The sequence below is a fragment of the Parasteatoda tepidariorum genome, chromosome 2, assembly GCF_982258835.1.
Source record: "Parasteatoda tepidariorum strain Cologne lab strain chromosome 2, Ptep-v5.0, whole genome shotgun sequence".
NCBI classification, from domain to species: domain Eukaryota; kingdom Metazoa; phylum Arthropoda; class Arachnida; order Araneae; family Theridiidae; genus Parasteatoda; species Parasteatoda tepidariorum.
The window spans coordinates 91825649-91838791 of record NC_141756.1 but is presented as its reverse complement, the minus strand read 5'-3'; the positions used below and the strand labels follow the sequence as shown (position 1 = coordinate 91838791).

Genomic DNA, 13143 nt, shown 5'->3' with positions numbered 1-13143 from the left:
GAGTACGTTGTGTGATAATGGTAAATACAATATTGTTCTATATACAAATAACCGTTTAATACTAGCGTGATTTCTTGTGAATTTGTTATATAATTTCCTAATACTTTAAAAATTTATTACATTAAAAATATTTTAAAACTTTTTTATAGTGCGTAGTTTTATTTACTTTTTTATTATTTCCTGAAAAAAAAGTTAGTGATGAAATATAATTCATACTATGTAAAATGCACAAAATAAAAAGGGTACCCCAAATAACTTTTGATCTAATGATTTGATTTTCACATAATAGTACCTAAACTTAATGGTTCGAGAACCTGTTGCGGATGATATTTTTTGATACAAGTCACACAGAAACTGACTTTCTCTGAATAAACATACCGTTTTTCGATGGATTTTAATTCTTGACCAATTATTATGGTGGTAGTCGTAATTTAAAAAAAAAAAAAAAAACGTTTCACCCGAAATATTTTGCTATAGAGAACGGATGAAAGCTTAGTTTCCTTAATGTTAGCTTTACTTTCTATGTACTTAGCCATCTATGGAGAACTCTCTAAACAAAGGGAAAAAACTTTGCAGATAAATATAAAATTATTTTATCCAAAGAGAATTCTATGCAAAGTGTACTTTCATAATTTTTTAAAATTTTATTTAATTTTAGTAAATTATCAAAATTATTTGAATTTTTTGATTGATAATTTATTGAACTAAATTTATTGATAATTTTTTGAAAGTTTATTTAATAATAGTAAAAAAAAATTCATTTGTAAGGCATAATTTTTGTCATTTTAAAGGATACAATTTTATATGTTCAAATACAAAATTTCTCAAATACGTTGGTTCTTGAAAAATCAAGTTAAAATATGCGAAATTTTTTAAGATTTGATAACTAAGAAATTAATGATCGATTTTAACTCACATTTTGTATTTGAAAATTAAATTAGCATTAAGGGGTCAAAACTCTGGAACGCACTACTGTACAACTTGTTGAAACCAAACTATATCTTCCAAACTTCATAATATATTTTGAGGGCCAAAAAACCGATACTGTTGAAAAAAAGGTATGTGTATTCAGAGAAAGTACGCTTTCGCGTCTAATTTCATAACTTATCGTCTGCACTAGTTAATTAGCATATTTGATATCAACCATCGAACGATTAAAATTGAGTCCTGGTTCACGAAAATTCTATCATTAGATCAAAAGTTATTCAGTGTGCTACATTTCTTGTTTCGTGAACTGTACATTTTAGAAAGAAAATAATATATTAAACGTTATATATCTTAACTATGTAAAAATATTTTAAACGTGTTTTTCAAAAACCTTTTAACACTTTCGTTATTAGTGTATCATGAATGTTCTAGAAGCAACTGAATGAATTTTTCAATTAATAAATGAAGTAACAGTACTTCATTTGATAGAGGAAATCGATGTTCTTTTTTTCCTTTAACGTCTTGAAATATTTTTAAGATAAATTTAACGTGCTTATAAAATCACTATGAAGTTTCTCATATTTAATTTACTCAAGGAAATAAGTGAATTTTAGAAATTATTAAGACTTTTTCAAGAGTCTTTAATAAATTTGAGATGAAAAGTTGGAAACATTTTTGTTAAAAACTTAAAAAGATAATTTTGAAGCATTTTTTAAATTACAAACAGGATTAAAAATTGAGTAGTATTTATTAGGTCATAATTAAATTTACGCAAAAAATTTAAAAATTAATTATTACCCCCCTCCCTTAGATCTTGGTGGATTTGCTTTTCTATGATAACTTTAGGAATGTACGTTAAGCTAAAATGTATTCATTATTTTTTTTCTTTTTAAAACGATTTGAACTAAATCTAAACAAGCTCTAAAAATAAGTGCTAAACAAAATGATATTCATATGGCTTATAATAAGTGAGATTTTCTTTTTTGGAAGACGTTGTCACTATAAAATTTAATTCAATTTGTTCGAATTTTTATAATTTTTTTTTGTATCAAAATATCTGATTAATCGTGGAAACAAAATCATTTATTTACACCATAATTAATTCAAAATTTAAAAAGCATGAAAGCGCAGTACTCACTTTTAACTATACAACTACAGTTGAAAATAATTATTAATCTCCTATATTAGTTTTTGCTGAATATAATTGTACAACGCAAAAAATAATGTCGAATTTATCATAAAATAACACAAAAACTAACCGATGCACTGTTACCATTTTCATGTACTACTTCATGAACATTTTCCTAAAACTGTGTTTATCAACCTTTTACCATCCAAAAGTTTTTTACGTCATGAGGATGAAAAGTGTTAAACAATGGCTTCACTTTTGACTAACAAGAAGAAATACGGTGTCTAAAATCAGTTTTCTTACAGGTGTTGCTGGTAACCTCGTAGCTGTTCAAGCTAGTAGAATATCCACTTATTTCCATCAAAACAGCGAAAAGCCTGGATCACGTCCTCCAGATGGATCACCCATATGTATTTCTCCTTTCTCCGCTTTCTTCGGAAAATGTAAGCAAAGAAAGAAAATTTTTGTTTTCAGGAAAATATAGATCCAAAATTTACCCTTTTTTGTCTTTAGGTTTCTTTTTACGGTTTTTCTTTTCTAGTACATTAACTGCAAATCAAATCTGGTCACATTCAAATGACTCTTGAATTTAGCATCTATAACAATAAAAATAGCGTCAATGTAGAATTAAGTAGCTCTGTGCTACTAGATTAATATTTTTATTTTATTTTTTCAAAATGCGAAATGAAATCTGCATACACTTAACACGTTGAATGCCACGTTAATTTTACATGACTTGCCCGTCTAGTCAAAATGATTTTCTCAGTATGCGCTGCTTATTTTGATGAAATAATATTTACACAAAACAGTTAATTTTTGAAATCATTCGTTATTGCTCATGGTTGGTTACTCTTCGTTGCAATCATGTGACAAATAACATGCTCGTATAATCTTTAAGGTTACACGTTATATCTGTATATAAATAAAACTATTTGTGTGTGTTTTATATTGCATTAATTTCTTTAAACCATTTCAGTAACTATAATAACATTAAACAAAATTAAATTAACAGAAACAAAATTAAACAACATTAAAAATTCACTCAAATTATGTGTTTCTGATAATCTTGGCTTCGCCAGTCACCGGTGACCCCCGTTGCGCTTCGAACAAACTCAGTGCCGGTCACCGGTAACCCCCGTGGCATTCAACGTGTTAAATAAATTTTAAATTTTGAGATCAACTTCCATAAAAATAATATCCATGTTTAAATAAGTAGCCTTAGTAATCAATCTGTTACTGATCTAAATATCTAGATATATGTTACTGTTCTAGATGCCTGCTACTGATCTAAATTTCTAGATATATGTTACTGTTCTAGATGAATGTTACTGATCTAAATATCTAGATATATGTTACTGTTCTAGATGCCTGCTACTGATCTGAGTAAATATCTGTAACTGTCAGTCAAGCAGTTAAATTCAGAGTTAGCGTTTTTTATCTCGAGCATAGGACACCGTACGAGAAAAATTAGTGACATATAACAATGCAATTGATAATGATGATCCGTTTGGCTGCGTAATTTAGAACTAGCATTCTGTATAACATAAATGATGAAGCATAAAAGAAAGACTGATATGAGATGCAACAATGTTATTGACAATAATCTGCTATCTTGAACTGTTTACTAAACACTAAATCTTTAGCTATAAATTTAAGTTTTGAAATCTCATCGAATAGCTCAAAAAAAAACTTCCACAAAGTTTTTGGCTCAAGGAGTCTTAGTTTAAATCTGCACAACTGAGACCGACTGCAAAGTGGTCGGCATTACTCAGTGACGGCCTTGATTTCATAATAAAGCTTGTAGCCATAAATCTGAAGCTGAGTAGGCTTCAAGTCGCAACCAAGAAAAGAACCCTGGTCTTATACACAATAACTATTCAGAGCCTTGATCACAGTGCCATCGTGACTCTTTTTAGGATTACTCTGTGTTATACTTTTTAGAACATGCCGTTATATCTTGGCACTATTTTTAGAACAATATATAATTCTAAACCTAAGCATTATTATATAGTATCAATAACCATTCAAAAGTTGTGTGATAACAGTCAAACTCTCTCATGTGATTTTATAAGATGTTAATTTTAACTACATTTACAACTATCCTAATTTTTTGCAACCTTAATATAGTGCCATATTGAAAAATGAACAGTATTAACGTGAAATTTAATCCTTCTGAAACTTGAATTCTCATACGATTCAACTTGAATAGATATTTAATTCGATTTAATGCCTTTTAATGTATGTAAGAAGTATGCCCGGTTTTTTTGGTTCAGACAAGCTCCTTAACCAGTTCATTTTTCAAACCAGTTCAATTTTCGAGAGATTCTCTGATAAACTTGGTTCATTTTAACACTTCATTAAAGTATACAGCAAATTTGCATAATATTACTGTTCAAACAATGGATGTTTTAGTTCAATGCTCTACTGATTTTATGAAAATTAATTTAATTTAGGCAACTTATTAAATGTTACGTCTTCAGATAAATATCTACTTAAACCGATCTAAATTCCCAATTATAATAAAGAATAACAATGTTCATTCAAACTTCTTCTCTAGAAAAATATTCTTGAAAATAGCAAAAGTTCTAATTTAAATGAAAGCACAAGTTATCCAAACAAGTTATATAAGACTTTTCTATAGGTATTTTCTCAATTTTACGATAAAAACGCAGTTAGTATTATCACATTAAAGGGTTGACATTTTTTTTACCCTCTTTCTAACGACAAGCTTGTAATGAAACCTAATTTGAAAAATAATCTTTCAGATTAAAGTTTTTGCTCTACCCATTCAATACATACTGTTTCGCGACAAGTGATTTAGTTCGGCTTTTCGTTTTTTCTTAATCATTTATTTTTTATCCACACATAATTAGAGAAAGAAAATTTACTTTCTTTTTCTGGTTTGCCTTAGCACAATACAGCAGCATCTAGTAATTATGCCGTAAAAAAGCAATATACTCAATCCTCTTCCTAAAACTAATTTTCACACTAATTGTTTTTATATTCTTTATATGTTTTTCAGAAATATATTTTATTCAAATGTTTTCGGAAACACATGTACGTCGTTTAATGACATGTTGCATTCTTTTCTATAGCTATCCACTCTCGATCAGCAAGAATTCTTATGGCAATGGTCATTCCTGGACATTTGCTTTTTGGCTACGGCATTACATGGATAAAGGGAGGAGATACTCCACTTACTCCTACCTTCTTGCCAATCTATCTCATCTCAGCCTTTTTGCAAGTAAGAACTTGTATTAATCATATATATATATTTCTAGCATTCGCATAAAATTAACCATGACATCTAATATTGTACGTCTAGTTAAGCGAAAGTTTTAAGTGAAAATTCGGATAACAATTTGGAACAAATCTGCGAACTTATTGAAACCTGTTGACCATCCTAGAATGTTGATCACCCATTTAAGTTTGTCTTGATGATAATACACCAAACTAGCAAAAACTGAGAAATTCCATTTTTTTTAAGCTGACCACGTCTAAGTAAGAGGATCGGGCCGGGATAGCCTGGTCGGTAGGTCGCTGCGCTCATGTCCGAGAGTTCGTAGGTTCGAACCCCGTCGGCCGAAAACTCGCCCGTGTAGTAAAGTGACTGATACACGTTAAATCTGTCGAGTCGCAAAAGTCCTCCATGTTCCCATAACAAATCAAAACCTCTGGGGGTACTGGATTGGAGATCGATCGTTCTCTTATTCAGGTCAAAATTACGATCTGTGGATGTATGAATGGGTCCGCCCTATAAACGGGTGTGACGTTTGGTGTCGCAGAAGTTGAATTCTTCGCCATAGATGGCACCACTGGAAAACAAGAACAATCTCTCCCCCTCTGCCTAAATATATATACAACAGGTATATAACAACAACAACAACAGGTATATAACAACAACAACAGGTATATAACAACAACAACAGGTATATAACAACAACAACAGGTATATAACAACAACAACATGTATATAACAACAACAACAGGTATATAACAACAACAGCAAGAGGATCAAATTGTTTTCCCTCAAGATGTCAACTTGCACGTGTCTCACTGTGCAGTGCGCAAAATAAAAAAAAGAACCACTCTTAATAACTTTTGATCTAATGATCGGATCTTCACGTTCTGGGACACATTCTTAATGATTCCAGAGTATGATCTCACATATGTTAATTAATTAGCTCAGACGATATTTGAGCCTACGAAATCAGACACAAAAACGTTCTTTCTCTGATTAAACATACCTTTATTTCGACGGATTCGAATTTCTGACCCCCGAAAGTTAGGGGATAGCCGCAATCTGGTCCTAATAGTTTAGTCAGGTGAGTGGTCTAAAGTTTGGACCCTTAAATGTTAATTTTAATTTTTGCTCATTTTATCGTATCTAGAAAACTTTGCGAGCGAATTGAAAATTTTTTGAACACAATTATAAAATTCATTTATTCAAACATAATTTCATGCAAAAAAATAAATTTTTTAATAAGTATTTATAATTTTTATTATTTTATTTAATATTAGTCAAAAAAAAATTGTATGCAATTTTTTGCACCGTTTAAAAGAATATAATTTTCCATGGTAAAATACAAAATTTTAGTGAAATCGGTCGAACCGAGAAATCGATTTTCAAGAAAGTCTTATTCTTAAAAATTAGATCTCTCAGGAACTATGGACCGATCACTCATCTTATCAATCAATTGGTGCAGTAGACTGCTTGAGCTCTCATTTAAAGCTTCTGTAACGAATCATTTGTTTTACAATAAACTATATTTTCTTTATTCTAGATTTCTCTGCTGTTATACATTGCCCAGTGCCTCGTCCAGATCTTATGGCGATTCAAAATTGATCCAGACAACTCTGCCATTCCTCTGCTTACAGCTTTGGGAGATTTTAGTGGCATGTCATTCCTAACAGTTGCATTTTACATTCATCGAAGCTTAGTGCCACAAACGTGAACTTTTTAAAGCCGTTTAGGAACAAACTCATCGGCAGCTCGTTGGTTCCCTACCCGGGGCCCCAAACAATTTTATGCAAGGCTAGATTGTTGAAAAAGCGCCTCATCTTGGCAGGTTTCAAGTACTTGGACTATGATAGAAGATGCAGTATTAATGATGATAGAACACCAGATGCAATATAATTCATCAGTCATAGTTAAGTTTTTAAAGTTTGCATCATGTCGATATTTATGATACATTAAGGAAGTATTCTAAACTAACACGAATCATTACCTTTTAACTTCTAACTTGCGTTGCGAAGGAAATTCTTTTCGATCATTTTTATAGCCTTATTGGTTAGTTTTAATGTTTACTTGCTTTTCTAGAGAGATTTTTATAAGAAAATTTCCTGGAGAAAAAAACATAGCTTACGAATGTGATAAATATTTGACTAAACGGTCTTTTCAGTATCTTGCTCTACGAGTAAATCTTGATTAAAATTATGTAAAATATCGATGAATTTAAAGGCCAAAATGTACTGTTGGAAATAATCTAACAGTTCCATCTTTTTTTAAACTTGACATTGTAAAGTTTCATTATATTGCATGTGATTGAAATAAATCATGTGCTTATATTTAATACTAAATATAAATCCATTAAATAGCGAAGATTAAATGCTGTAATGTAAAACCTTTTTAATGTTTGTACGAGAATGCCAACTACTTAGGATTTTTCGTAATTGCTACTGATTCTAGTTCCGACTGCTGATTTATGCAAAGATTGGGAAAATTACAGAAATTTTTACCGTTTTCTTAAAAACATATTTTTTTCCGAATGTCTCGTAATTTGTGAATGAACCTCTTAATTTCATATCTTTGCATCTTAGTGACAATCCCTTGCAATTTTTTGTGTGAATATCGTTATTTTTTATGGAAACTGAATTTAAAGTTTTTCAAAAATTCAATAAACACTTTTTCATCTTGTAATTCAATTTTAAGTTTATCATATTGCTCCAAAGAATATTAATTTATGATATATTAAAATAATTTATATTGAATTTTTAAATTACTGTGGAAATTATACAATCCCTATAAAATAGCGGCTCAGAAAAGTACCATTACAAGTTGGCATCCTTTTATGTATAATTTTTAACTATTTTATGCTGTTAAGTTTTAGTCTTGATTGGCACTGAGTAATTATATTAACTAAATTGTATTTTTAAATTTTTATAGTAGAATTTTCTGATTAAAATGGTGGAAAACTTAGTTAAAAATTAGCATTTTTTTTATACTTATAATCTCATTGCAAAGCATATGACCTGTAAATGTCTGTTTCCTAAGGAAACTATTCTTTTTTTGTATACTTGTTCAGTAAATGCCTGCTGCTATAGTTGTGCAATGTTTAAAACTGTATTTTTGTAGAAAAATAAACTTTCTGAAAGCGGACTAATTTCTTTTCATCTGTATCTTAAAATATGGGAAGAGCTTAGTGAAAGAAGGCTCCACATGATATTATAGAAAAAAAGTAGGATTTTTTTCCCGAAAAATAACTCCATTTCAAAGATCTCAGTGGTTGAAGGTACTAAGTAATAGTTTTTGATTATTTTTGGTGAAGAAAGTTTTAAGTGCATGTAGCGAGAAAGAGATGATGATTAACTTTAAGTCTCTTTTAACAACAAATGAAATAAATTGCTAGGAGTACAAATGCAATGTCGAGAATAATTTAAATGAATGTAAAAAATTTATAACTTGGAAGCTATTTTCAACGTATAAAGTTAAAAGCCGATTTATAAGATTTCTTTAGAATTTTCCTCTGTTAACTTTAAATGTAATTGTACATATAATGAATGATAAAAGTACCATCTTTATTTTCTCTTATCAACATATGAATTGAAAGTCGATTTACTAAAATTCTCTAAAATGTCATTTAGAACCTAAATCCATTAACTCTAATGTGGCTAAGTATAAAAAGAATGATTCTCAAGGTTTGATCTTTATTTTTTATTGTCAACGTATAAACTTAGATGTCGATTTACTAGAATTCACTAAAATGTTACAAGATTCTTCACCCATTAACTTCTTACTTGACAGTGTATAATGAAAATGAATCTAAAGCTTCAATTTTTATTTTCTGCTTTAATAAAGCCTATTTCACTAGAATTCACTAAAATGTTGCAAGATTCTTCACCCATTAACTTCTTACTTGACAGATGTATAATGGAAATGACTCTAAGGCTTCAATTTTTATTTTCTGCTTTAATAAAGCCTATTTTACTAGAATTCACTAAAATGTTACAAGATTCTTCACCCATTAACTTCTTACTTGACAGTGTATAATGAAAATGAATCTAAAGCTTCAATTTTTATTTTCTGCTTTAATAAAGCCTATTTCACTAGAATTCACTAAAATGTTACAAGATTCTTCACCCATTAACTTCTTACTTGACAGTGTATAATGAAAATGAATCTAAAGCTTCAATTTTTATTTTCTGCTTTAATAAAGCCTATTTCACTAGAATTCACTAAAATGTTACAAGATTCTTCACCCATTAACTTCTTACTTGACAGTGTATAATGAAAATGAATCTAAAGCTTCAATTTTTATTTTCTGCTTTAATAAAGCCTATTTCACTAGAATTCACTAAAATGTTACAAGATTCTTCACCCATTAACTTCTTACTTGACAGTGTATAATGGAAATGACTCTAAGGCTTCAATTTTTATTTTCTGCTTTAATAAAGCCTATTTCACTAGAATTCACTAAAATGTTACAAGATTCTTCACCCATTAACTTCTTACTTGACAGTGTATAATGGAAATGACTCTAAGGCTTCAATTTTTATTTTCTGCTTTAATAAAGCCTATTTCACTAGAATTCACTAAAATGCTACAAGATTCTTCACCCATTAACTTCTTACTTGACAGTGTATGATGGAAACGACTCTAAAGCTTCAATTTTTATTTCCAGCTATAATAAAGCCTATTTTACTAGAATTCACTAAAATGTCATTTAATACCTTCATTCTATAACTTCTAATATGATTGTGTATGATAGAAATAGTCCTTAAGATTCAATCTGTGTTTAGTATTGTCAACTCATAAACTTAGATATCGATTTAATAGAATTCAATAAAATGTCATTAGTAGACTATTAACCTCTTAAAGGAAATTGTTTGGAAATTGATAATTTTTCCCATTGCATTCGTTGTTGTGCATATTTCGAAACTTCTGTGATTCGTTGCAAATTTTTTTGCCCAAACTAATATTTTTAATAATATGTCTCAGCAATCAAAGCAAAATATGCAATTTTTTTTTTACATATTACTCTCCGAAAAAAACTATATTATTCAAAAAATTAACTTTATTTGCAAGGATACTTTCCATGTAAGAAATATCTCGACTTTAAATAGAAGCAAAAATTATATTTCTACTATCTGAGTTGGAATTTATATCATCGTTTCTTAAAGAAAAAAAATTCAACATTATTAAACTTTTTGTGTGCTCCTACGGAAATTGTATGAAAAAACTCGGTATTAATGATTTCAACTTGCATTAATCAGTTCAGAGTTATTTAATCAGAGATGATTGTGCTCCGGCAAAAATCTGGATTACCGGATTTTTAGCTAACCGTAATCCGGAAGTTTACGGAAATCCAAGTTTCAGAAGTTTCAAGAAATCATCGATCACATTTATGCATAAGAATTCTTGTATATTTTATTTAAAAATATTAGAACTAGATTTTGTACTTGGCATCACATTCAATTGTAAATACTTTTACTGGTAGATTAATAAATGTGATTAGAGATAAAAGTAAACTTAAACATGATTATACATTTAAATTTGACTGCCTATAATTTAGTTAGAATTTCATGTTTTGAAAATATCAATGATTTAAATTCATAAAGACATTAATTTTTTGAAATGCGTCATTAATGATTTTACTCAAGAAGTTTTCAAGATATTTGAGTTGGGCTCACAATCACCCCTGTTTAATTAAACAATGTATTGTAACACTGTTTTTTAATTGAAAGTGATCTTAGTAAAATGGCATTGTTTAAATAGTCTCAATCAAACAATAGTATAAATTAAAAGAGCATTCTAATTGTTAGAATATAACAAAGCATTGTTAAACAGGAAAATTCTCATTTCTAAAGTTTATAAGCGATTTGTAAGGTTCTTTTTTTACGATTGCTTAAGCTATATTTAGAAAAATGGCGAAAGTGGTGCGATTTTTGAGGAAAAAGCTGTAAGTATCAGTTGTTGGTAAAATCTTTTGACAGTTTCAATAATTTAGTAAATTTTTTTTAAGATTCCTTCAAGGTCATTATTTCAAATCGAAGTAAAAAAAAAATCCTGCCCTGAAAAATTCAGAGTTCTAATTGTATTCTATTAAAGAGGTTTAAGTTGATTTTATAAGAACATTTTTTTCACTCGTAACATTCGCAAAAATTTACTAGAAGAATGTCCTCTCTCAAGTCTTGAAAATGGGCGCCCATTTTTGAGCACTTTCACTATCGACTGTTATATGTCACTTGAACTAGACTAAATTGTTAATTGTTAGAGAGAGCGATTTTGCTCGGTATTTCTTTTAAATTCAGTAATTATGATTTAAAATATTTATTACAGAGGAATATTATAGTGTCTTAATTGAAACTCAAGAGTGTTTTTTACATAATTGTCAAATTTTAAGTTACTACATACTATCTACGTATTATAGTTAATTTTGAACACAACTTTATAATCATCTGATCTATTAACAAAATTGAAAAGCCTTTTAATTTTACTAAAATAAGCAATTTTAAAGGCCCATTAGAAAAAGATTTGTGTAGTATTTATTTTTTGGTAATGGTATTTGTAAAGGTGAAAACGATTAAATTATTTAAGGTTATAAGAATATACCAGACTCATTACAAAAGTTCCTTTATGGGGAACATTTTGAAGAAACAAAATCTCTTTAGTAAAATAACAAAAGCTACGAATCTGTTGTAGTACTGAGGAAACTGGTTCATTTTCTCTCAGCCGTGTCTTTCTGAATATATGAAAATAAGTTCCTATTTTCATCAAAAAGCACAAAAACCATATATTTCCAGAATTTCTAGTTTTAAAAATACGAACTAAAGAAATCATTGACTCCGTTTACTAAAAGAAAAGTCCATATGTATGATAACATTTTATATGAAGTTTTCGTTTTTACTATAAAGTGTTTGTTTTAACTGTAAAATGTTCTGTGAAGGTTTCGTATTTATAATAAAATTTTTTGCGACTGGTCATTATTTACGATAAAATAAAATATTTTATGAAAGGTTTCTTTTCACGAAAAAAAATTTGTGAAGGTTTTACTTTAAGAAACACAAATTTCTCCTAAAATAACCCCAGTTATATTATATTAACTTATTTGAAACATGTTGTGGTACATACGGTGCTTAAAAGAGAACTAAAATATTTTTCCAATTTTAGTGCAAAAGTTTTTAAGAAGGGGGAGAGTATGGATGAGAATTATTTTGAAATAAGAGCTTGGCCTGAAGTTCTTAAAGAACAAATGGCATTGGAAAGTGAGACTGGAGAGTCTAAGACTCGTAATGATGAGTCTATGGTTGGTGGTGATAAAGGAAATATAGAGAAAAAGAAGACTCTGGATGATCCAACTCTTAACGAGTTTTATATGGTAACCGATGCCAAATTTAAGTTAAGAGCTTGGAATGATGTTCTAGCAGAACAAAAGATGGAAATCGAATACAAAGAGTCCAAAGATGCTCCCAAAAATGAAACTTTTGATAGTTCTCTTGTTGCAGAGAGCAAGGATACTTATAAGTATGGGACAGTTGATGAAATGGATACATTGGAGCAGTTGCTTGGGTGGTTGCTGCGCTGGTGAGAAATTAAAAAAAGCTTGTAATGATAACACAAGCTTGAGATAATAATTGAAGACTCACTGAGGACTCAAAATTCTATAACTTTTGATAAATGATAATGAAAAAGAATAGGCTAACGATGATTGAAATAACGTTCTAAATTGTTTTTGGTGCATTTTTTATTGCAATAACTCATAATGTTTCAATAAACGATTTATTGCGTAATAATTCTCATGTTTTTTTTAATTCCTTTATCTGATTTAAATTATAAATATAATAAAACTATTTGTTTCAATTTGTCT

At 29.2% G+C, this 13143-nt stretch overlaps 1 protein-coding gene across 5 annotated transcripts in view; it reads left to right on the top strand.

Moving 5' to 3' along the window:
- LOC107453384 (solute carrier family 41 member 1) overlaps positions 1–8435 on the top strand; it is an 80111-nt gene extending 71676 nt beyond the window's left edge. For all 5 annotated transcript variants that reach the window (XM_087157743.1, XM_087157744.1, XM_087157745.1 and 2 more), the window contains exons 10-12: positions 2362–2499; positions 5152–5300; positions 6841–8435. In XM_087157743.1, the coding sequence (XP_087013869.1) occupies positions 2362–2499; positions 5152–5300; positions 6841–7011 (458 nt within the window). In that variant the 3' untranslated portion in view covers positions 7012–8435. The remainder of the gene's footprint in view (positions 1–2361; positions 2500–5151; positions 5301–6840) is intronic.
- The last annotated feature ends 4708 nt before the right edge of the window (positions 8436–13143 follow it).